Raw genomic sequence first — 27,007 nt, forward strand, 5'->3', positions numbered from 1 at the left:
GACTAGCATCACCACCCTGGATGGTTCCGACCTAGAATATGTGGACATCTATAAGTACCTAGGTGTCTGGCTAGACTGTAAACTCTCCTTCCAGACTCATATCAAACATCTCCAATCTAAAATCAAATCTAGAATCGGCTTTCTATTCCGCAACAAAGCCTCCTTCACTCACGCCGCCAAATTTACCCTAGTAAAACTGACTATCCTACCGATCCTCGACTTCGGCGATGTCATCTACAAAATAGCTTCCAATACTCTACTCAGCAAACTGGATGCAGTTTATCACAGTGCCATCAGTTTTGTTACTAAAGCACCTTATACCACCCACCACTGCGACCTGTATGCTCTAGTCGGCTGGCCCTCGCTACATATTCGTCGCCAGACCCACTGGCTCCAGGTCATCTACAAGTCCATGCTAGGTAAAGCTCAGCCTTATCTCAGTTCACTGGTCACGATGGCAACACCCATCCGTAGCACGCGCTCCAGCAGGTGTATCTCACTGATCATCCCTAAAGCCAACACCTCATTTGGCCGCCCTTCGTTCCAGTTCTCTGCTGCCTGTGACTGGAACGAATTTCAAAAATCGCTGAAGTTGGAGACTTTTATCTCCCTCACCAACTTCAAACATCTGCTATCTGAGCAGCTAACCGAATAGCCCACCCAATTTTACCTACCTCATCCCCATACTGTTTATATTTATTTACTTTTCTGCTCTTTTGCACACCAATATCTCTACCTGTACATGACCATCTGATCATTTATCACTCCAGTGTTAATCTGAAAAATGGTAATTATTCGCCTACCTCCTCATTCCTTTTGCACACAATGTATATAGACTCTCTTTTTTTCTACTGCGTTATTGACTTGTTAATTGTTTACTCCATGTGTAACTCTGTGTTGTCTGTTCACACTGCTATGCTTTATCTTGGCCAGGTCGCAGTTGCAAATGAGAACTTGTTCTCAACTAGCCTACCTGGTTAAATAAAGGCGAAAATAATAATAATAATAATAATAATAATGTGTATATACTGTATTCTTTAAAACATTTAAATGTGTTTTTTTACCCCCTTTTTTCATCCCAATTCTGTAGTATCCAATTGTTTTTAGTAGTTTACTATCTTGTCTCATCGCTACAACTCCCGAAGGTCGAGAGTCATGCGTCCTCCGGGACACAACCCAACCAAGCCGCACTGCTTCTTAACACAGCGCGTATCCAACCCGGAAGCCAGCCGCACCAATGTGTCGGAGGAAACACCGTGCCCCTAGCGACCTGGTCAGTGTGCACTGCGTCCGGCCCGCCATGTTCTGTAATTTGTTAGATATTACTGCAATGTTGGAGCTAGAAGCACAAGCATTTCTCTACACCCGCAATAACATCTACTAATCATGTGTATGTGGCCAATAAAATTTGATTTGATGTTACAAATTCCAATTTGTTGTGGCTAACACTAACGTTAGCTGGGTGGCTAACATTAGCTAGGCTATGGGTTAGGGGTTAAGGTTAGGAGTTAGGCTAATGTTATGGTTAGGGGAAGGGTTAGCTAACATGCTAAGTATTTGCAAAGTAGCTAAAAAGTAGTAGGCCTAAGTATTGCAAAGTTGCTAATTAGCTAAAATGCTAAAGTTGTCTTTTGGGTTGTTAGATATTCGCATTATACACCCACCCCGACCAGTCATCCTCCTTTTGTTTTTAATTTACTATGCTACGTCTAGTCTATGAGACCAGCCTTCCCTGTCACTCCTAGACGCTACAGAAAATACTTGGAATGTACTTGTCGCTCGTGAGAAGTCCCACCTCTGAAGTGCAATGGTTGGTTCAATTACAAACGACTTAAACTTTTGCCTATCTGATTGGATAAGAAAGCTCTCTGTTTTGGTTGCTTGCCAGCAGCCGCCTGGAAGGGGAGGGGTGCTGTCTGGCTTCCGGTTTTAGGCTGAATTTGACACACAATGAGGTGCAGGGAACAACCTATCGCGAAACGCCGCTGTAAATAAATAGAACAATCACTGAAGCCACAGAATCATGGAGAATCAGGTAAAGTGACTTTTATGTCCCCTCGTGAATCCTGAACTTTTAACCGAAAGAATGCTAGAAGGCTGCGCCCGGGACAGAAATTAATGCCTGGTGCTCAAAAAAAATTCCTGCTAATCGAACTCATAGTTGGCTCACGCGCTTTGCTAGCTAGCCACACTTGCATACATCTTTATTTGACATAGCGAGCTGGCTAACGTTAGCCTCACTCAGCATTGCTAGCTAGCCACACAATCAGACGGGCATACAAAGGGATTTCTTGCTTGCTTGTGTATTATGGTATACTATATTGTGAAAGTAAGACATACTTACTCCTTACCCGGTTGGTAACCTAATTTAGCTCGAGCTACTACCTGTTAGGGACGCTCTCGCGGCCCTTCGCTACTAGGCACCGGTGGAAAGGATTGATCTTTCCAGGTCTGGGTGGAGGGGTGTGTATCTAGCGGCGAGGAATTGAAAAGCGCGAATCACATCACCAGTTTAAAGGCAAAGATTATGCAAAAATGAAGATATTTGAAAATCGTAGATACAGATTGCGTGTGTAACAGCTAGCTGTATACTGTGGTTGGTTGGGTGAAAACATGAAAGAACGACCATGAACTATGTCCACATCGTTGTCCATTGACAGACCTTAGCAGTCCATCTTATTTTTTCAAAATATCATGTCAGTAATTCCGCTGTTACTCTAGGTAGGAGTTGATCACATTCTGATCGTGAGAATGCAAACTCTATTTCCATATCAGTCAGTGACTCATGGCATGAACTTGTGGGAGCATGTCACTGTCCGGTGTTACCCCTTTGAAGAATGGAATTCCGTGACAAGGACTCATATTTTTAGCCTGATTACCCATAGTGGCAAAAAATATATGAAACTATCCATCAACAACCATGAAACATCTAAGAAGATGGTCATTGTATTTTTGTGCATTTCAAGTTGTCTGAAATGTAGACTACAATTATTTGGTTTTGCTAAAACTGCCCTCTGGCTACATTCCTATTTCAAGAAATGTTGTTGTGCATCATAACGTCTGTGTTCTGTCATTGTACGATTTGTGCAATTATCAAAATCACAGTTAAATTCACAATAATACACCAGAGATGGTCATGTTCAAACCAGATAGTGGTGGGATAGTTGTATGCTTTGTAATTGGAGTAGACTAGAGTATGATCTCTGTAAGGGCTGTGGTGTCTGGTGGGGCCTGTCCACCCATACAGAGCTCAAAGTTCTGCAGGTGTGTCTGTTCTGTTGATGGAGTAGTCTGTTTTCATAGAGTAGTCTGTTTTCATAGAGTAGTCTGTTTTCATAGAGTAGTCTGTTTTCATTGTCTGTGTGCCTCATCAAAGGAGACTTTAAGATTATTTTTCCTTTGTCATGCTATTTTCATGGCACGTGGGGATTCATTGTTGTAAGAGCCTGCTTGTCTGCCAAGGAGTTCATTTCCTAGGGGGGTTCACTTGCCACAGTGATGGCGGCTGAATGTTTTTTGTTATCTTGTTCTTGCTGGGAAGTGGGAAGTAAACCAAATTAAATTATGGAATGTCATTCTGCCTCTGTGATTTATTTATTGTCATGAATCTAGAATCTTTATTGCGTAAGCATCAGGGTAACGGTGCTCTTGTCTTTTTCCTTGAGTCTTTGTCAATGTCAACCATCTCAGACCTATCTTGTTATGATCTCTGATCTGTGAGGGTCAGTGTATGAATTCCGGGTTGTCTCTTAGCTGTATTTGGTGATGGCCAGTGATCCTGGGGAGCTGGTTGGTTGATGTGGAGGGGCTCCATGGCTACTGCACTGACCCAGGGTGTGGTAGTGTCTGGAGTTAAAGGGCATTACCGCCACAGAATGGCTGGGCGAGACGCCAGGGAGGGGTTGTGTGAGGCTGAGAGTGCCAGATCAGCTCATCTCAATCCTGTCCCCTAATCTCTCCACTGAGTCACAGCTCATGGGCACAGTGGAAAGAAGGGGCCAAATCCCCACATTCTTCAGGCATGGACATAAAGTTCCTTTTCTGTCCCCCCCCCCCCAATTCCTTTTTAGTAGCTGTCCTGGTCACTGCAGTATGTAGTCTGTCATCTCAGAACAACAAACTTTTTGAAATTGTAGTATATAATTATTTTCCTTTTCTTGAAAGTCCAATGCAGCTGTTTTTACTCTGTCATATAATTTGTGGGTAACAATTAAGTAACTTACTGTGATCAATAAAATGGTCAGAAAGAAACAACCTGTGATGAATTTTAGATACGATAACCAAGATGGCGTAGCAGTCACATCTTTTGTCCTCGTCTTGTGACCAGTGTACGTCTTTTATATCTTTGCATATATTTTTCAAAATCTCAGATGCTTTATAGCCAAAGCAAGACAAGCATTTGTGTAAGTTTATCGATAGCCTAGCATTATGCCTAGCTAGCAGCAGGCAACCTAGTCACAAATCAAAAAAGCAATCAAATTAAATTGTTTACCTTTGAACTTCGGATGTTTTCACTCACAAGACTCCCAGTTAGATAGCAAATGTTCCTTTTTTCAAAAAATATTATTTTTGTAGCCGAAATAAGGTCTTCATGTTTGGCTGAGAATTCGACTGGAAATTGCGGTCACGACAACGCCGAAAAATATTCCAAATTAGCTCCATAATATCGACAAACATGGCAAAAGTTGTTTATAATCAATCCTCAAGGTGTTTTTCAAATATCTATTCGGTAATATATCAACTGGGACAGGTGGCTTCTTAGTAGGAAAGAGAGAAACAACGGCCACATTTGTCTCTTACGCACAAAACACTGAGAGACTCCAGCTGACCACTGACGCAATGTTGAGGCTCAAAACGTTCATGCTCATTTTTCAAAATAAAAGCCTGAAACTATGTATTGTGACACATTAGGGAAGCCAAAGAAAAAGGAATCTGGTTGATATCTCTTTCACTGCTCATTATGGACTCATAGGAGCGCAGAGCTCTCTAAATAAGAGTCCCCTCCGGATTGGATTTTTCTCAGGCTTTCGCCTGCAATATCAGTTCTGTTATACTCACAGACAATATTTTTACAGTTTTGGGAACTTTAGTGTTTTCTATCCTAAGCTGTCAATTATATGCATATTCTAGCATCTTGTCCTGACAAAATAGCTTAAATGCAAGTAAAACTAAGTGCATCCTCTTCAACCGATCGCTGCCCACACCTGCCCGCCTGTCCAGCATCACTACTCTGGACGGTTCTGACTTAGAATTTGTGGACAACTACAAATACCTAGGTGTCTGGCTAGACTGTAAACTCTCCTTCGACTCGCATTAAGCATCTCCAATCTAAACTTAAATTTACAATCGGCTTCCTATTCCGCAGCAAAGCATCCTTCACTCATGCTGCCAAACATACCCTCGTAAAACTGACTATCCTACCGATCCTTCACTTCGGCGACGTCAGAGCAGATCACTGCACCTGTACATAGCCCATCTGTAATGTACAAAATAGCCCCCAACGCTCTACTCAGACTGCATCCAGTTTGCTATCACAGTGTCATCTGTTTTTATCACCAAAGCCCCATGTACTACTCACCATTGCAACCTGTATGCTCTCATTGGCTGGCCCTCGCATCATATTCGTCGCCAAACCCACAGGCTCCAGGTCATCTATAAGTCTTTGCTAAGTATTATCTCAGCTCGCTGGTCACCATCTCAGCACCCACCGGTAGCACCCACCCCAGCAGGTATATTTCACTAGTCACCCCCAAAGTCAATTCCTCCTTCGGCTGCCTTTCCTTCCAGTTCTCTGCTGCCAATGACTGGAACAAACTGCAAAAATCACTGAACCTGGAGACTCATATCTCCCTCACTAGCTTTAAGCACCAGCTTTCAGAGCAGCTCACTGCATCTGTACATAGCCCATATGTAAATAGCTCATCCAACTAACTCATCCCCATACTGTTATTTTATTTATTTTTTCTCCTTTGCACCCCAGTATCTCTACTTGCACACTTATCTTCTGCACATGTATCACTCCAGAGTTTAATTGCTATATTGTAATTATTTCAACTATGGCCTGTTTATTGCCTTACCTCTGTTATCCTACCGTTAATTTTTTTACCTTTATTTAACTAGGCAAGTCAGTTAAGAACAAATTCTTATTTTCAATGATGGCCTAGGAACAGTGGGTTAACTGCCTGTTCAGGGGCAGAATGACAGATTTGTACCTTGTCAGCTTGGGGGTTTGAACTTGCAACTTTCTGGTTACTAGTCCAACGCTCTAACCACTAGGCTACCCTGCCACCTCATTTGCGCAATTTACAATTTATCTATTGTATTATTGACTGTATGTTTGTTAGTTATATTTGTAACTCTGTTTGTGTTGCACTGCTTTGCTTTATCTTGTCCAGGTCGCAGTTGTAAATGAGAACTTGTTCTCAACTAGCCTACCTGGTTAAATAAAAGTGAAATAAATAAAGATGCTAGGCCTACAGATTAAAAAAATACGTTTTTCTTTGCTACACTGCCTTCAGAAAGTATTCCTTCCTCTTGACGTATTCCACATATTGTTGTTACAGCCTGAATTCAAAATTGATAAACATTTCCTCATCCATCTAAACACAATACCCCATATTGACAAAGTGAAAACATGTTTTTAGACATTTCAGCAAATGTATTGAAAATTAAAAACAAAGATCTCATTTACATTAGTATTCACACCCCTGAGTCAATACATGTTAGATTAAACTTTGGCAGCAAATTACAGCTGTGAGTCTTTCTGGGTAAGTCTCAGAGCTTTGTACACCTGGATTGTACAATATTTGCCCATTTTTAAAAAATTTCATAATTCCTCAAGTTCTGTCAAATTGGTTGTTGATCATTGCTAGACAACCATTTTCAAGTCTTACCATAGATTTTCAAGCAGATTGAAGTTAACACTTTCTTGGCCACTCCAGAACATTCACTGTCTTCTTGGTAAGCAACTCCAATCTAGATTTGGCCTTGTGTTTTAGGTTATTGTCCTGCTGAAAGGTGACTTAATTTCCCAGTGTCTAGTGGAATGCATACTGAACCAGGTTTTCCTCTAGGATTTTGCCTGTGCTTAGCTCCATTCCGTTTCTTTGTTATCCTGAAATACTTCCCAGTCTTTTCCATTTACAAGCATACCCATAACAGCAGCCACCACTATGCTTGGTACTCAGTAATGTGTTGTATTGGATTTGCCCTAAACATTGCACTTTGTATTCAGGACAAAAAGTGAATTGCTTTGCCACATTTTTTGAAGTATTACTTTAGTGCCTTGTTACAAACAGGATGCATGTTTTGGGAATATTTGTATTCTGTACAGACTAGAGGTCGACCGATTTATGATTTTTCAACACATATACCGATTATTGGAGGACCAAAAAAAAGCCGATACCGTTGAATCATCCGATTTTAAAATGTATATATTTGTAATAATGACAATTACAACAATACTGAAAGCACAATAAAATACATCAATAAAATCAATTTAGCCTCAAGTAAATAATGAAACATGTTCAATTTTGTTTAAATAATGCAAACACAAAAGTGTTGGAGAAGAAAGTAAAAGTGCAATATGTGCCATGTAAAAAAGCTAACGTTTAAGTTCCCTGCTCAGAACATGAGAACATGTGAAAGCTGGTGGTTACTTTTACATGAGTTTTCAATATTCCCGGGTAAGAAGTTTTAGATTGTAGTTATTATAGGACTATTTCTCTCTCTACCATTTGTATTTCATATACCTTTTGACTATTGGATGTTCTAATAGGTACTTTAGTATTGCCAGCCTAATCTCGGGAGTTGATAGGCTTGAATTCATAAACAGCGCGATGCTTGAAGCATTGTGAAGAGCTGCTGGCAAACGCAGTAAAGTGCTGTTTGAATGAATGCTTACGAGCCTGCTGCAGTCTGCCACCGCTCAGTCAGACTGCTTTATCAAATCATAGACTTAATTATAATAGAATAACACACAAATGAGCTATTAATATGGTCAAATCTGGAAACAATAATTTCGAAAACAAAACGTTTATTCTTTCAGTGAAATACGGAACCGTTCCGTATTTTATCGAACGGGCGGCCACCCTAAGTCTAAATATTGCTGTTACATTGCACAACCTTCAATGTTATGTCATAATTACGTAACATTCTGGCAAATTAGTTCGCAACGAGCCAGGCGGACCAAACTGCTGCATATACCCTAACTCTGCGTGCAATGAACGCAAGACAAGTGACACAATTTCCCCAGTTTAGTATTGCCTGCTAACATGAATTTCTTAACTAAATATGCAGGTTTAAATAAAATATACTTCTGTATTTATAGTTCGGTACATTCTTGTATCGATTGTGCTTTTTTTCACAAATGCGCTTTTGTTAAATCATCCCCCATTTGGCGAAGTTGGCTGTCTTTGTTAGGAAGAAATGGTCTTCACAGTTCAACGAGACAGGCGGCCCAAACTGCTGCATATACTCTGACTCTGTTGCACAGAATGCAAGAGAAGTTTCCCTAGTTAAAAGAAATGAATGTTCGCAGGCAATATTAACAAAATATACAGGTTTAAAAATATATACTTGTGTATTGATTTTTAGAACAGCGTTGATGTTTATGATTAGGGACACTTTGGTGCTACTATAGTGCTTTTTTCAGCAAATGCGCTTGTTAAATCACCTGTTTGTCGAAGTAGGCTGGGATTCAATGATAAATTAACAGGCACCGCATCGATTATATGCAACGCAGGACAAGCTAGATAAACTAGTAATATCATCAACCATGTGTAGTAAACTTGTGATTATGTTAAGATTGATTGTTTTTATAAGATAGGTTTAATGCTAGCTAGCACCTTACGTTGGCTCCTTGCTGCACTTGCATAACAGGTAGTCAGCCTGCCACGCAGTCTCCTCGTGTAGTGCAATGTAATCGGCCATAATCGGTGTCCAAAAATGCCGATTACTGATTGTTATGAAAACTTCAAATCGGCCCTAATTAAATCGGCCACTCCGATTAATTGGTCGACTTCTAGTACAGACTTCCTTCTTTTCACTCTGTCAATTAGGTTAGTATTGTGGCGTTACTACAATATTTTTGATCCATCCTCAGTTTTCTTCTATCACAGCCATTAAACTTTAAAACAAAAATAGTTTTAAAGTCACCATTGGCCACCATTGTCCTTCCTCTCCAGCAACTGAGTTAGGAAGGACGCCTGTATCTTTGTAGTGACTGGGTGTCAATACGATACACCAACGTGTAACTAATAACTACACCATGCTCAAAGGGATATTCAATGTCTGCTTTTTTATTTTTACCCATCTACCAATAGGTACCCTTCTTTGCGATGCATTGGAAAACCTCCCTGGTCTTTGTGGTTGAATCTGTTTGAAATTCACTGCTCGACTGAGGGACCTTACAGATAATTGTGTGTGTGGGATACAGAGATGAGGTAGGCTAGTCATTCAAAAATCATGTTGAACACTTATTGCACACAGTGAGTCCATGCAATTTATTATGTGACTTGTTAAGCACATTTTGACTCCTGAATTTATTTAGACTTGCCATAATAAAGGGGTTGAATACTTACTTATTGACTCGACATTTCAGCTTTTCATTTTTAATTAAAAAAAAATAATTGAGTTAATTAACATAATTCCAGTTTAACATTATGGGGTATTGTGGGTAGGCAAGTGACAAAATAATATCAAAATTGAATCTATTTTAAATTGGGGCTCGAACATCAAAATGTGGAAAAAGAGAAGGGGCAGGAATACTTTCTGAAGGCACTGTATGTCTGACCTTGTGTCTGCAGTGCACAGTGCAGGTGAAGCTGGAGCTAGGACACCGAGCCCAGTTGAGGAAGAAGGTGACCTCGGAGGGCTTCACCCACGACTGGATGGTGTTTGTGCGAGGGCCTGAGACTGGGGACATACAGCACTTTGTGGAGAAGGTTGTCTTCCGGCTACATGAGAGCTTCCCCAAACCCAAGAGAGGTGGGTTGGACAAAGCATACTCATGCACAACACACAAATGAACTTGCCTCAAACTGGTTCTGTGATTACTTTGTTTGTTTTTGTTTGGAGAGTGGAGAGAGGATTCACCTTGACAACTTTGTGTTAACCAATACTGTTACATTTATTCTATGGTAGTGTGATGTGCACACACACAGAAGGCCTATAGAGTAGAGGTCAACCGATTTTATTTTTTATTTACATTTTATTTTTTAATGATTTTTCAACACCGATACCAATTATTTCGGCTAAGGTGTATGTAAACTTCCGACTTCAACTGTATATATTATAATTTTTGAGGAGAGGATGTCAAGACAAAGTTGTAAAGGTGAATCCTCTCCTCAAAATGTTCATATATACAGTTGAAGTCGGAAGTTTACATACACCTTAGCCAACTACATTTAAACTCTGTTTTTCACAATTCCTGACATTTAATCCTAGTACAAATTTAGTCTTAGGTCAGTTAGGATCACCACTTTATTTTAAGAATGTGAAATGTCAGAATAATAGTAGATAGAATGATTTATTTCAGCTTTTATCTCTTTCATCACATTCCCAGTGGGTCAGACGTTTACATACACTCAATTAGTATTTGGTAGAATTGCCTTAAACAATTTAAACTTGGGTCAAATGTTTTGGGTAGCCTTCCACAAGCTTCCCACAATAAGTTGGGTGAACTTTTGGCCCATTCCTCCTGACAGAGCTGGTGTAACTGAGTCAGGTTTGCAGGCCTCCTTGCTCGCACAAGCTGTTTCAGTTCTGCCCACAATTTTTCTATAGGATTGAGGTCAGGGCTTTGTGATGGCCATTCCAATACCTTGACTTTGTTGTCCTTAAGCCTTTTTACCACAACTTTGGAAGTATGCTTGGGGTCATTGTCCATTTGGAAGACCCATTTACGACCAAGCTTTAACTTCCCGACTGATGTCTTGAGATGTTGCTTGAATATATCCGCATAATTTCCCTTCCTCATTATGCCATTTATTTTGTGATGTCCCTCCTGCAGCAAAGTACCTCCACAACATGATGCTGCCACCCCCGTCCTTCACTGTTGGGATGGTGTTCTTCGGTTTGCAAGCCTCACCCTTTTTCCTCAAAACGTAATGATGGTCATTATGGTCAAGCAGTTCTATTTTTGTTTCATCAGACCAGAGGACATTTCTCCAAAAAGTACGATCTTTGTCTCCATCTGCAGTTGCAAACCATAGTCTGGCTTTTTTATGGTGGTGTCAGAGCAGTGGCTTCTTCCTTGCTGAGCGGTCTTTCATGTTGTGTCGATATAGGACTTGTTTTACTGTGGATATAGATACGCTTGTACCTGTTTCCTCCAGAATCTTCACAAGGTCCTTTGTTGTTGTTCTGGGATTTATTTGCACTTTTCGCACCAAAGTACGTTCATCTCTAGGAGACAGGACTCGTCTTCTTCCTGAGAGGTATGACGGCTGCGTGGTCCCATGGCTTTTATACTTGCGTACTACTGTTTGTACAGATGAACGTGGTACCTTCAGGCTTTTGAAATTTGTGTGAACCAGACTTGTGGAGGTTAACAATATTTTTTCTGATGTCTTGGCTGATTTCTTTTGATTTTCCCATGATGTCAAGTAAAGATGAACTGAGTTTGAAGGTAGGCCTTGAAATACATCCACAGGTACACCTCCAATTGACTCAAATGATGTCAATTAGCCTATCAGAAGCTTCTAAAGCCATGACATCATTTTCTGGAATTTTCTAAGCTGTTTAAAGGCACAGTCAACTTAGTGTGAACTTCTGACCCACTGGAATTGTGATTACAGTGAAATAATCTGTCTGTAAACAATTGTTGGAAAAATTACTTGTCTCATGCACAAAGTAGATGGCCTAACCAACTTGCCAAAACTATAGTTTGTTAATTAGCAAGACATTTGTGGAGTGGTTGAAAAACTAGTTTTAATGACTCCAACCTAAGTGCATGTAAACTTCCAACTTCAACTGTGTGTGTGTATATATGTAATAATGACAATTACAGCAATACTGAATGAGCAATGAACACTTATTTTAACTTAATATAATATATAAATCTATTTATTCTCAAATAAATAATGAAACATGCTCAATTTGATTTTAAATAATGCAAAAACAGTGTTGGAGAAGAAAGTAAAAGTACAATATGTGCCATGTAAAAGCATTTAAGTTCCTTGGTCAGAACATGAGAACATATGAAAGCTGGTGGTTCCTTTTACATGAGTTTTCAATATTCCCAGTTAAGAAGTTTTAGGTATTTTTGGAATTATGCCGCGTCGACTATTTCTCTCTCTACCATTTGTATTTCATATACTTTTGACAATTGGATGTTCTTTTATGGACTATAGTATTGCAAGCCTAATCTCAGGTGTTGATAGGCTTGAAGTCATAAACAGCACTGTGAAGCAAGCATTGCTAAGAACTGCTGGCAAACGCAGTAAAGTTTGAATGAACACATACGAGCCTCCTGCCGCCTACCATCGCTCAGTCAGACTGCTCTATCAAATCATAGACTTAATCATAGACTTATAATATAATAATCACAGAAATACGAGCCATTGGCCATTAATATGGTCAAATCCGGAAACGATCATTTCGAAAACAAAACGTTTATTCTTTCAGTGAAATACAGAACCGTCCCGTATTTTATCGAAAGGGCGGCCACCCTAAGTCTAAATATTGCCGTTACATTGCACAACCTTCAATGTTCTGTCATAATTATGTAAACATTTTGTTTGCAACGAGCCAGGCGGCCCAAACTGCTGCATATAACCAGACTCTGCGTGCAATGAACGCAAGAGAAGTGGCACAATTTCCCTAGTTAATATTGCCCGCTAACATTAATTTATTTTTAACTAAATATGCATGTTAAAAAAAATATTATGTGTATTGATTTCAAGAAAGGCATTGATGTTTATGGTTAGGTGCATTCATGCAACGATTTTCGCGAATGCGCTTTTGATAAATCATCCCCCGTTTGGCGAAGTAGGCTGTGATTCAATGATAAATTTACAGGCACCGCATTGATTATATGCAACGCAGGACAAGCTAGTTAGCCTAGTAATATCATCAACCATGTGTAGTTAACTAGTGATTATGTGAAGATAAGTTTAATGCTAGCTAGCAACTTACCTTGGATCCTTGCTGCACTCTCGTAACAGGTGGTCAGCCTGCCACGCAGTTTCCTCGTGGAATGCAATGTAATCGGCCATAATCGGCTTCCAAAAATGCCGATTTACAGATTGTTATGAAAACTTGAATTCGGCCATGCCGATTAATCGGTTGACCTCTACTATAGAGCATTGCCTACTACTCTTTTCCAGACCAGGCACATCTCACCTCATTAAGTCACTGTAAAGCGTCGGGTCATTATGGTTATGGCCCATGGCGGTGATCATGAGGGTTACGTTATGGCCCATGGCGGTGATCATGAGGGCTGCGGCCCATGGCGGTGATCATGAGGGGTGATCATGAGGGTTACGGCCCATGGCGGTGATCATGAGGGTTACGGCCCATGGCGGTGATCATGAGGGTTACGGCCCATGGCGGTGATCATGAGGGTTACGGCCCATGGCGGTGATCATGGTGGCTCCGACAAGCTTTAGGTTGTAATGACTGGCTCTCCCAGCGAGGCTGGAGCTAGTTCCCCATTAGCCTTCGAGCAATGACCATTGATCTTATCCAACTGAATGTATGGGGCTGATGTGCCTGTGTTGTCTCTTCAGTATGCAAGGAGCCACCATACAAAGTGGAGGAGTCGGGCTACGCTGGGTTCCTCATGCCCATCGAGGTCTACTTCAAGAACAAGGTGAGAGCTCAGTCACAGCCTCTGTAATGGTACTATGTTAAGTGTCACTATCCCTCAGAATGTGGGCTACTGTTACATGTGATTCCTAATGGATAAGATTTTCTCTGGTGCTCTAAGCCTTTTCCTGAAATCAAATCTAATATAGTTCTCCTACAATGGCTTGTTTATATTCATTGGCACAGTCTGAATAGTTTTTCTTTCTTTCTTTTGTCTATCAATATTTGTGTCGTTTGGTTGGTATTCAATGTGCGCACGTGGTTCATTTGCTGCTTTTAGTCATGTGACCGTGTTTGTGGAGACACCAGGGCTGCGGTTCAAACTCATAAAAGACACACCCTCGTCCACTTACCCTCGCCTTATGCCCTTGGTTGAATCCAAATGATTAGCCAAACAAGGGAAGTTTGCAATATAAGCCCCTCAGCCCTCGTTTTTAGTTGAGGTTGCGAGTGTACAATTGTGTTCACTTCGGGGCCTGAAACTCCCCATAATTCAGTTTGTGACAATTGTACATCCGCTAAGAGAAGTCAGCCAACAATTAAAACCTCAATGTCATCATGGAGTCAATATACAAGTGTAAAAAATGAACTAAAATAAGTTAAATTGTGCTACTAATGCACATGACGGCACAAACACGTCTCGTAAAAGTAATGATGTTTTTGTTTAGTTAGGTTTTGGAAATTGTACATTTTCCTTCAGAAGTTCCAGCTAGGCAGGCTAACGTTAGTTAGCTAAATAATTTGCTAGCTATCGTACAGTAGGCATATATTAATAATTATATTTAATGTTAGTAGATATGCAATCATAATTGACTGTAGGGCATATAAAGCACTTACAAGTGTCGTGTCTTTGGCTAAACTGGATTAAGTGATATGACTTGCTATTCTATAAAATAATGTTAATAATATTTATTAATATTACCTGATTGAGCTAATTTCCTGGCAAGGGCAGTCCATTTAAAAATCATTCCTTCCTCCCTCGCCCCTTGTATATCATCAGATGTCATGATAAATCATCAGAAGTGTCTACTTAATTTGAGGGCTGAGGGGATAGGGTGTGTCTTTTAAGTGTTTGGACTGCAAGTGATACTGTGGCTGTGTGTGGTGACACTGGTCATGCTAGTAATGGGCCTTTGGCTGCTGGTCTGGCTGGTGTACTGTCTGTCTGCACCTCATGTCACTGGAGGTCCTGTTTTAAAAGGGCCTACAGTTTATCTGGCATGTCTGCTGGGAATGTTTTTACTGGCCTCTGTCTTTTATCTGTAACTCTGACTCCTGGCATGTTCGGAAAGCATCCGTTTGTTTACCAAAATGTCCTACTGTTCTCTCCCAATGTGGAATGTTAGCGCTTATCAGTGAGTGCACTCCAGATATGCCTCTTATTAACTTGGCAGGGTATCGGCTATTCTTACTGTTAGCTGATAATATGCTGCTGATAAGGACATAACAGGGCTCGGCAGCGCAGGGCTGACTAGATATGTGAACTCATTATTATTTACAGGAGGAGCCTAAGAAGGTGTGTTTCAACTATGACCTCTTCCTGAACCTGGAGGGGAACCCCCCTGTCAATCACCTGCGCTGTGAGAAACTCACCTTTAACAACCCCACACGGGAGTTCAGACGCAAGCTGGTCAAGGCTGGAGGGGTAAGATGGGGAAAGGAATGATATGGGATGAGTGGGGAGTGTTGTAGTGGAATGGAAAGAGAGAAGGTACCGTGTTGTTGTTTGTCCTCACTCTTCTGCCTCTCTATGTCTCTCAGGTCATGGTGGTGCCGGAAGGGACGGAGGCAGTGTCGAGGCCCAGTCCAGACTACCCCATGCTCCCCACCATCCCACTGTCTGCCTTCTCAGACCCCAAGAAGACCAAGACCTCCCACGGGTCAAAGGTTAGCACCATGCCTCGCCTACTACACCGATAAGAAGGAGTAGGAATGTGTAAAGTATTGCTCAACCAGTCAATACAGCAGAGGATAGGAGAGTAGAGTACAGTTGAGATGAGGGACGGGAAACCCTGTGTGGGGGTGTGTCTTTTTGTACCCCCAGCTTTTAATCACATAATGTGATCCTTTCATCAATCCAGCTGGATTTCCACTCCATGTTCTGGGTCACGGATCATCCCAAATACACAGGCATGATTAAAAACATCACATCTGTTTAATTATCATAGTATTAACGTGGATGATATATGTTTTGCATATGGATACGTACATGCATGTTGTGGTTAGAGCTTTGGGCCAGTAACCGGAAGGTTGCTGGATCGAATCCCCAAGCTGAAGAGGTGAAAATCTGTCATTCTGCCCCTGCCTGCACAAGGCAGTTAAACCACTGTTCCCCCATATGCCGTCATTGTAATTAAGAATTTGTTCTTAATATGGCTGCAATCCCAACACCGGGATCGATATGACAACTACCAGTGAAAAGGGGACGCCAAATTCAAACCACAGAAATCTCATAATTACAATTCCTAAAACATACATGTGTTTGATATAATTTTAAAGGTAATCTTGTTGTTAATCCCACCAAAGTGTCCGATTTTCAAATATGCTTTTCAGCGAAAGCACTACAAACGATTGTTAGGTCTCCACCAAACCACAATATGCACAGCCATTTTCTAGCGAAATATAGCATTCACAAAAACCAGAAATAAAGATAAAATGAATCACTAACCTTGAATTATCTTCATCAGATGACACTCATAGGACTTCATGTTACACAATACATGCATGTTTTGTTTTGATAAAGTTCACGTAAAAAAAAAAATCTGAGTTTAACATTGGTTTATTAGATTCACTAGTTCCAAAAACATCAAGTGATTTTGCATGGCCACATCGTTTCAACAGAAATACTCATCATAAATGAAGATGATTATACAAGTTATACACATGGAATTATAGATATACCTCTCCTTAATGCAACTGCTGTTCAGATTTTAAAACAAGTTTATGGAAAAAGCAACACATGCAATAATCTGAGACAGCGCTCAGAACAGAAGCCAAATTAGCCTCCATGTTGGAGTCAACAGAAACCAGAAAATACACGATAAATGTTTCCTTACCTTTGATGAACTTCATCAGAATGCAGTCCTAGTAATCCCAGGACTACAATAAATGCTTGATTTGTTTGAAAATGTCCGTTATTTATGTCCAATTAGCTACTTTGGCTAGTGCGTTTGGTAAACAATTCCAAAGTCACAAAGCGCGTCCACTATAACATGACGAAATGTAGAAACATGTCAAACAATGTACTGAATCAATCTTTAGAATGTTTACATATATCTTGAATAACGTTCCAACCAGAGAATTAGAATGACTTCAGATGAGCGGTGGAACGCAGGTCCTTCCCCTGTGAATGCGCATGGTGAAAGCATGGTCAACTCGTGGCAGTGGTGACTATTTCCTGTGTCATTCGACAAAGTTCTATTGACTGTTGACATCTAGTGGAAGGTGTAGGAAGTGAAAACTCATCCATATCTCACTGTAATTTCAATGAGAGCTTGGTTGAAAATCTGCCACTTCAGGAGAAAAAAAAACAGGAAGTGGAATATCTCAGGTTTTTGCCTGCTATATGAGTTCTGTTATACTCAGACATAATACAAACAGTTTTAGAAGTGTTTTCTATCCAATACTAATAATAATATGCAAATATTATCAACTATGACTGAGGAGCTGGCCGTTTACAATGGGCACCTTTTCATCCAAGCTACACAATACTGCCCCTGCAGCCATAAAAAGTTAACTGACTTGCCTCGTTAAAAATATTGATACAGTTGAAGTCGGAAGTTTACATACACTTAGGTTGGAGTCATTAACACTTTAAAACAACCACTCCACAAATGTCTTGTTAACAAACTGTAGTTTTGCAAGTCAGTTAGGACATCTACTTTGACACAAGTAATTTTTCCAACAATCATTTACAGACAGATTATTTCACTTGTAATTCACTGTATCACATTTCTAGTGGGTCAGAAGTTTACACACACTAAATTGACTGCCTTTTAAACAGCTTGGAAAATTCCAGAAAATGATGCCATGGCTTCTGATTGACTGAAATTATGTCAATTAGCCTATGTACCGGTGGATGTATTTCAAGGCCTACCTTCAAACTCAGTGCCTCTCTGCTTGACATCATGGGAAAATCTAAAGAAATCAGCCAAGACCTCAGAAAAAAAATTGTAGACCTCCAGTCTGGTTCATCCTTGGGAGAAATATCCAAACGCCTGAAGGTACCATGTTCATCTGTACAAACAATAGTACGCAAGTATAAACACCATGGGAGACGCGTTCTGTCTCCTTTGGTGCGAAAAGTGCAAATCAATCCCAGAACAACAGCAAAGAACCTTGTGAAGATGCTGGAGGAAACGGGTACAAAAGTATCTATATCCACAGTAAAACGAGTCTTATAACGACATAACCTGGAAGGGCGCTCAGCAAGGAAGAAGCCACTGCTCCAAAACTGCCATAAAAAAAGCCAGACTATGGTTTGCAACTGCACATGGGGGACAAAGATTGTACTTTTTGGAGAAATGTCCTCTGGTCTGATGAAACAAAAATAGAACTGTTTGGCCATAATGACCATCGTGAAGCACGGGGGATGCAGCATCCTGTTGTGGGGGTGCTTTGCTGCAGGAGGGACTGGTGCACTTCACAAAATAAATGGCATCATGAATTAGGAAATTGTGGATATATTGAAACAACATCTGAAGACATCAGTCAGGATGTTAAAGCTTGGTCGCAAATGGGTCTTCCAAATGGACAATGACTCCAAGCATACTTCCAAAGTTGTGGCAAAATGGCTTAAGTCAAGGTATTGGAGTGGCCATCACAAAGCCCTTACCTCAATCCCATAGAAAATTTGTGTGTAGAACTGAAAAAGCGTGTGCGAGCAAGGAGGCCTACAAACCTGACTCAGTTACACCAGCTCTGTGAGGAGGAATGGGCCAAAATTCACCCAACTTATTGTGGAAAGCTTGAGGAAGGCTACCCGAAATGTTTGACCAAAGTTACACAATTTATAAAGGCAATGATTCCAAATACTAATTGAGTGCATGTAAATTTCTGACCCGCTGGGAATATGATGAAAGAAATAAAAGCTAATATAAATCATTCTCTCTACTATTATTCTGACATTTCACATTCTTAAAATAAAGTGGTGATCCTAACTGACCTAAAAAAGGGAATTTTTACTGGGATTAAATGTCAGGAATTGTGAAATTTAGTTTAAATGTATTTGGCTAAGGTGTATGTAAACTTCCGACTTCGTGTGTGTGTGTGTGTGTGTGTGTGTGTGTGTGTGTGTGTGTGCACCTGCCATTTTAAGATGAGGACACTTTTTTTTCATGAACATGGCCGTATACCTATTAAAGCATATTGAATGACTGTCATTTATATTCCTTTCACCCAGTACAATGTAACAGTGATAGGTTTAAGCTTCTACATGGTACTCACATTTTCCCTATTCCCATTATGAGGTTGCTACAACCTAGCCTATGAATGAAAATGCACAACGTGGTGACACATGGTGACCTTGCGCACACTTGCCTGCATCTAGCTGATCTAGGGTGTAACCATTAGTCCAACAGTTACACATGAGAGTTTCAAATTCTGGTATGTTTATCGCCATTATGCTTGCTTCTATTTTAAGAAACTTTTTTCAACATTATCGGCAGAATGAATACACCCCTGATCACGTATAAACACAGTTCACTTTCGTATCAGCCACATTGTATCCCTTCTCGCATCTATGCACTTTTCTCATGTTTTTTTCCCCTTCGCTTGCGGACTTCAATGCACAGCACATCAGCTGTATGTGGCCAGGCAAAAAAAACTTTCAGGCAAACCATATCATAACCGCTACACACAGCCTACATCGTTGTCACCATATTAGCTAAAGTAACGTCATAGTCAACATAGCTAATATAACTAACGCGTTAGTAAACCCGCTACAATCATGCAGTAATGTTAGTGTACAGTCAGTAAGCAGTTTTGCAGTTACACCGGCGGGCCCCGGAGGCAATACATTTGTAAAACCAAAAGCTTACCTTGACTTGGAAGCGTTCCAGTGTTGTGTTGGATAGTCATAGCCAGCTAGCTTACATAGAATTCCTCTGTTTTGAGCAAGGATTTTCAGAAGGATAAAGTAGCTAGCTGCATTTGCTAGCTAAGAAAGTGTAAAAAAAATTACACTCTTTTGGGAAGAAATTCATTGTCTCTCTCTTTGAGTCAACTACCTACCACATTTTATGCACTGCAGTGCTAGCTAGCTGTAGCTTATGCTTTCAGTACTAGATTCACTCTCTGATCCTTTGATTGGGTGGACAACATGTCAGTTCATGCTGCAAGAGCTCTGATATGTTGGAGGACGTCATCCAGAAGTTGTCATAATTACTGTGTAAGTCTATGGAAGAGGGTTTGATAACCATGAGCCTACTAGGATTTGTATTGAAGTCAATGTACCTAGAGGAGGACAGAAGCTACCTGTCCACCAGCTACACCATGGTGCTACCGTACAGACTGCTAAAGCATTCCACAGGGATGCTGGCCCATGTTGATTCCAATTTGTAAAATTTTACCTTTATTTAAGTAGGCAAGTCAGTTAAGAACAAATTCTTATTTTCATTGACGGCCCACCCCGGCCAAACCCTAACCCGGGCCAATTGTGCGCCGCCCTATTGGACTCCCAATCACGGCCGGTTGTGATACAGCCTGGAATCGAACCAGGGTCTATAGTGACTCCTCTAGCACTGAGCTGCAGTGCTTTAGACTACTGCGTCACTCGCACAGTTGTCAAGTTGGCTGGATGTTCTTTGGGTGGTGGACCATTCTTGATACACATGAGAAACTGTTGTGTGAAAAACCCTGCGGCGTGCAGTTCTTGACACAAACCGGTGTGCCTGGCACCTACTACAATACCCCGTCCAAAAGCACTTAAATCTTATGTCTTGCTTATTCACAATCTGTCTCAATTGTCTCAAGTTAAAAATCATTATTTTAACCAATCTCCCTTTCATCTACACTGATTTGAAGTGGATTAAACAAGTGACATCAATAAGAGATCATCGCTTTCACCTGGTCAGCCTATGTTATAGAGCAGGTGTCCTTTAATATTTTGTACACTCAGTGTAGACAATATAGAGAGAGTAAAGCACACTTAAATGCTCTTACCTTTCTTGATTGTCAACAAATAAAGATGTGTATGTGGTGGAGCGTATGGGCCCAACTTCACTCTACGTATTATTCCATACCAGCACACCATTTGAAAGTGATTGTGTGTTTAAGATCGCCCTATTGTCCTTGTCTTTAGGAGCCCAGTAAAGAGGGCAGTGGAGGCAGCAGTAAAGGGCCCAAGCCCCACAAGCTGACCAAGGAGCACCGCGAACGCCCCCGCAAAGACTCTGAGAGCAAGGCGGCGTCAAAGGGTGACAGCGACCGCGACGGGGGGAGGAGGGGGCAGCAGCAAGAGTGTCCGTGAGCCCTCATCCTCCTCTTCCAAGAAGCCAGCGGAGATCAAAGTTAAAGACGAGGGCAAGGTCCTTCCCAAGGCTGCCTTCAAAGAGCCCAAACTCACACTGAAGGAGGCCAAGATGGAGGGCATGTCCCCTAAAGGAGGGGGGGCTGGGGGAGGGGGCCCACTGGAGCCCAAAGCCCCCGGGAAGCGGCCTTCCACTGCGGAGTCTCCAAAACCCAGTGCCAAGAAGCCAAAGAAGGGCAGCTCAGAGGGATCTAAGGGGACAGCTGCAGTGCTCTTCACCGGAGCCTCTCCCCGGGTCTCTTCGTCATCTTCAGTCATCACAGGCTACCCAGAGAAGAAACCCCCCCAAGGAGAAAGGCCGCTGGCCCAAGAGCAGCAGGGCCGACACTCAGGAGGCCAAGGAGCCCAAGAAACTGCTGTCTGACGACTCCAACTCTGAGGATGAAGCCTCCTCCAAATCAGAGCAGTCAGTCCCCTCCAGTCCCTCCAACTCCAGCTCCAGCTCTGACTCCAGCTCAGAGTCTGATTTTGAGCCCGGACAGAAACAAGGCCAAGGTAAGTTCTCTACATCCACTGGAGATTTCATGTTTGTTTTTCTTTTAGACTAAACTATCCAGATGTTTAGTTGATGGTTGTGATGCGTACATGTACATTTTAGCAAATGTTCTCTATTGCTGTGTAAATCTACTCGAGGCCCGCTGCGCTCTATGGTGGAGGACCTACAGTCCGAGGGGTCAGATGATGATGACAGCAGCTCAGAGGAAGGGACGCCTGTCAAGACCAACCCGCCCAACCGTGACTCTCGGTAAAATTATGTGTCTCTCCTTTCTCATTCTCTCTCTAATGCTCCATATATCTCCAAGTTTGTTGCTCTCTCTTTCTTTTCACATACGATGCTCCTCCAATTAGTTTTACTGGTTATCTTTAGCTATGGATATTTGTGTTATGAGACACAGTGGGTCAGTATTTGTAGCACATAAGCCCATACATGTGTTCGCTGTTGTTTTATAGGGGTTACATTGTTTTTGAAGGAAATCTGTAAAGATTTATATGGTCGGAGTTGAGTGAACACAAACCCAGATTTGAAGCTAATCCCTTCACCAAAACATGTGTTCCCACCCACAAACCTAGGCTCCCTGCGCTAAACAGGGCACAATGAGCGCTGTCTGACCTTTACCCTCCTGTTCCCTGTCAGACTGAGCCTGGACAGCGAGAGTGACAGCAGTGAAGGCTCGCACCGCCCCAGTCGAGACCCGGCGCCGCCTCCACAGAAACACAGCTCCTCCAATAACAAGGTAAAACAGACTCTGAGGATCTCTCCCAGGACGGCTTTCTCCATTGTCGCCCTGATGAAGTGGCATCATTAAGGATTGTTACTCACGCAACCAACTTTACTTTCTGCATATGTACTGTGTTGACGTTTCAGTCATTAATGGTAGTTATCATTGATGGCTAAGCAGTGTGTTCTGTATTCCCAGCACCACAAGTGTTCCTAGCACCACACGCAGACTGTGTGGTATCAATATTTGCTCTCCTAAAGCACCATCCTTCCCATTCTGATCTGTTTATCCCTCTGTCCCCCCCTCCACCTCTCTCTGTGTTCCCTCTGTCCCCCCTCCACCTCTCTCTGTGTTCCCTCTGTCCCCCCTCCACCTCTCTCTGTTTATCCCTCTGTCCTCCCCTCCACTTCTCTCTGTGTTCCCTCTGTCCCCCCTCCACTTCTCTCTGTGTTCCATCTGTCCCCCCTCCACCTCTCTCTGTGTTCCATCTGTCCCCCCTCCACCTCTCTCTGTTTTCCCTCTGTCCCCCCCCTCCACCTCTCTCTGTGTTCCATCTGTCCCCCCCTCCACCTCTCTCTGTGTTCCCTCTGTCCCCCCTCCACCTCTCTCTGTGTTCCCTCTGTCCCCCCTCCATCTCTCTCTGTGTTCCATCTGTCCCCCCTCCACCTCTCTCTGTGTTCCATCTGTCCCCCCTCCATCTCTCTCTGTGTTCCATCTGTCCCCCCTCCATCTCTCTCTGTGTTCCATCTGTCCCCCTCCATCTCTCTCTGTTTATCCCTCTGTCCCCCCTCCATCTCTCTCTGTGTTCCATCTGTCCCCCCTCCATCTCTCTCTGTGTTCCATCTGTCCCCCCTCCATCTCTCTCTGTGTTCCATCTGTCCCCCCTCCATCTCTCTCTGTGTTCCATCTGTCCCCCCTCCATATCTCTCTGTGTTCCATCTGTCCCCCCTCCATCTCTCTCTGTGTTCCATCTGTCCCCCCTCCATCTCTCTCTGTGTTCACTCTGTCCCCCCTCCACCTCTCTCTCTGTGTTCACTCTGTCCCCCCTCCACCTCTCTCTCTGTGTTCTCTGTCCCCCCCTCCACCTCTCTCTCTGTGTTGTCTGAGCAGGTGTTGGGCAGGAAGAGCCCAGACATCTGCAGCCGCCCAGAGAAGGTGCTGAAGAAGGGATACGACAAGGTAGGAAGGGTAAATATTCACACTTTATTACCTTTTTTCTTATTTCTCTTGATGCATCTGTATCAAGTAATTATATGACCAGTGCAGTGTTCAATATACTATAGTTCAAATTCTACAGTACTGCTTTGTCACCACTAGTCTAGATTGTCACTCCACATTCTTCCTGGTGTACAACTCACTGAGAGATGCAGTGGACAACACTGGTTAATCAGTAATCACATACTGAATGGACTGGTTTTAATAATAGTTAACTCACTAAGCAGTTGTCCACTATCCCCTTCAGGCCTACACAGAGGAGCTGGTGGACCTCCACCGCAGACTAATGGCTCTGAGGGAGCGCAACGTCCTACAGCAGGTATGCGTGTGGCTGTGTTGTGTTTACATATGTAAGTGTGTGGCGGATGTGTTGTAAAACTAACTTTTTAGTCCTCTGTTATCATACCTTTATCATGTCACAGTTCACACTATTTTGTATGTTCAATGTGATTTGATGTTCATCTAAGCCCGGGCATTACCCTCCTCTCTTCCCCAGATAGTGAATCTGATCGAGGAGACGGGCCACTTCAACGTGACCAACACCACCTTTGACTTTGACCTGTTCTCTCTGGACGAGTTGACCGTCCGCAAACTACAGAGCTGCCTGGAGACCACGGCCACGTGACAGGAAGCCTGCAGCGCAGAGGACCGTGGCGGGGCCGGTGCTGGGCTGCTGTCTCTCCTCGGCCCCTGGACCCCCACTGGGGAGGTGGAGCTGTAGCAGAGCTACAGAGGGAAACAGAATAACAATAGAACTCACACTTTCACTATTTTCTGGAGAATGGAGGAACAGGATGAGGGAGGAGAGAGGACGAGGTCAGAGCAGCTATTCCACTGTCCCTCGAACCTGGACTGGAGGACCAGACTAGGGGAGCTGGCCTGGGACTGGCAAGAGATGTATTATATATGTTTCTTATGGAGAGCAGCAGAGCAGCCTGTGTGCAGAACTGTGGAATGCGACCACTCTCCTCTCCCTCCCCCTCTCGCCTCACTTCTAGCCATTGCAAAGCCAATACTTCTCCTCTCCTTCCTCCCCACTCACACACTCTTACCCGGCACAACACTCCTCCCCTCCCCCTCATCTCTGCTGGAGTTCATTTCTCTATAGGAATATTCCTGTCTATGCATGCATACATTTGTGTGTGTGTGTGGGAGAGTGTGTGTGTGTGTGTGGGAGAGTGTGTGTGTGTGTGTGAGGGAGAGTGTGTGTGTCTGTGTGAGCATTTCAGAGGCTTTAGGGGGGGGTCTTTCGTTAGTCACTTTTTCAGTGTTCTTTAAGGTAGCTTGAGCACAAGCAACAGCCCTTACACACACACACACACACACACACACACACACACACACACACACACACACACACACACACACACACACACACACACACACACACACACACACACACACACACACAGTGAGAGGCATTTGGGTCCCATGCCAGGGTGTCTCTACACACAGGCACTAAGTTGTGTATGTGCCTATTGGTGGTAGTGTTCTGGATGGGGTTCATCTCTTGGTGGTAGTGTTCTGGATGGGGTTCATCTCTTGGTGGTAGTGTTCTGGATGGGGTTCATCTCTTGGTGGTAGTGTTCTGGATGGGGTTCATCTCTTGGTGGTAGTGTTCTGGATGGGGTTCATCTCTTGGTGGTAGTGTTCTGGATGGGGTTCATCTCTTGGTGGTAGTGTTCTGGATGGGGTTCATCTCTTGTCAGTTTGTCAGTTCAAACGTCCCTCCCGCTTCCATCTCAATGTGCATGAAAGGGCTCAACAGCTAGGGGAAATAGCTGTGGAGGATCACTTCTGAATGGCCTTTTAAGTGTGTGTGTGTGCGTGTGGGGGGGGGGGGGGGGTTAAAAAGCCGTAGCCATAGACTCCCCCCTCCTCCTCCAAACTTTTACTGATAGGTTTGGAGTGTTTTGTTTTGGGGATTGCGATTCAGATACCTGTGAGCTATGAATGTATTACTGCTCATTTTCTAGGGCTAGAAACAAACATACTATCTTCTCAGTGCCTTTATGCGTTGGCCAGTGTGAGGGTCCACTGACACTGGTTAAAGAGCAAAGTCCCTCTCCTGACTAAGTGTTCATTGGAAAGCCTGAAATTCCGTTTGTCATAAGTGCCCTCTTTTAAAATCAGTTGATCCTCCCAGTGGGGTTTCTCTGCAAATTGGAGGCTACTTCAGTGATTGATCTCTGCTATTATTAGGAACACAAGCCTTCCAGAAATCCTAAGACTCACTGTTCATCAGCAGTGGTACTTTGCCTGGTTTCTTTCCAGATCCTAATATGAATGGTTGTATAGCTGATATTGTGTTGTGCCTGAGGTTTAGTTTTCTATGGATGGGGTCAGTGCCAGACCAGGCCTCAGTCAGTCAGTCATGTTTCTCTTACTGGGGCTCCTCTATCCTTCACGTCCACTGTGGTTTCACACTCAGACTAACGGTAAAGTTTCCCCCTCACTTTCCTTCTGTTTCACCTAGTGAACAGCTCTATTTATTTGGATGCTAATAGCTTTAATAGTTGTGTCCGTTCTGTGTCCTGGGCCTCTGCAAAGTGCACACACAGCTCTCTGGCCCTTCTCCTCTGTGAGGGTGCTGTGGTGTTGAGGTCTGAATCTCACAAAGTGCACACACAGCTCTCTGGCCCTTCTCCTCTGTGAGGGTGCTGTGGTGTTGAGGTCTGAATGTGTGGATCTGTTCCAGAGTGAAACAGCAACCGCCTTAAGTTCCTCTCTGCATCCACTCTGCTCTGTCCATCACCCCTTTATTTGTCTGTCTGTGCCGATGTCAACATCCCTTGCCAGTGATTTTTAAAAGATGTACTTTGCAACTGTGTGAGTGGGATGGGTTGTGTGTGTCTCAAGGGAGAGGAATGTTCTTGTCCTCGTGTGTGTGTGTGTGAATATGAGGGGCTGAAGGGTTAAGTGGCAGGCAGCTCTGTGCAGCTCTTCCATAGAGAAGCCCCACCAACCGTCGACCAACAGTCAATCTTTTATTTATGTACCTCTGCACTTTTGGCTGTGGTGACTTCAGTACTTAAGTAATTATCTAAACTGTATTTTTAAGAATTTTATACAATATTTACATGCAATACAACAGATTTTTTTGCCAACCTTTTTTAAAATGATTTAATAGTTTTTATTTGTGTTGGCGTGTGTTATATATATACAGAAACATGCCGTCAATTCTGTTCTTTGAGGCCTAATGTTGCGCCATGGAGAACTTCCCTGAATGTTGTAT

The 27,007-nt window shown here is 42.7% G+C and overlaps 1 protein-coding gene across 1 annotated transcript; it reads left to right on the forward strand.

The window, feature by feature from the left end:
- Positions 1-1,898: 1,898 nt before the first annotated feature.
- On the forward strand, positions 1,899-25,636 carry LOC123997011 (protein ENL-like). Its single transcript, XM_046300936.1, is given in 13 exon segments — positions 1,899-2,035; positions 9,807-9,987; positions 13,731-13,813; positions 15,311-15,454; positions 15,571-15,696; positions 21,110-21,256; positions 21,258-21,590; positions 21,628-21,832; positions 21,971-22,082; positions 22,473-22,572; positions 23,668-23,736; positions 24,020-24,091; positions 24,269-25,636. Coding segments are annotated over 13 exon segments (1,713 nt in total). The 5' UTR covers positions 1,899-2,023; the 3' UTR covers positions 24,398-25,636.
- Positions 25,637-27,007: the final 1,371 nt, after the last annotated feature.

Source organism: Oncorhynchus gorbuscha, linkage group LG15 (genome assembly GCF_021184085.1).
Source record: "Oncorhynchus gorbuscha isolate QuinsamMale2020 ecotype Even-year linkage group LG15, OgorEven_v1.0, whole genome shotgun sequence".
Classification (NCBI taxonomy): Eukaryota; Metazoa; Chordata; class Actinopteri; order Salmoniformes; family Salmonidae; genus Oncorhynchus; species Oncorhynchus gorbuscha.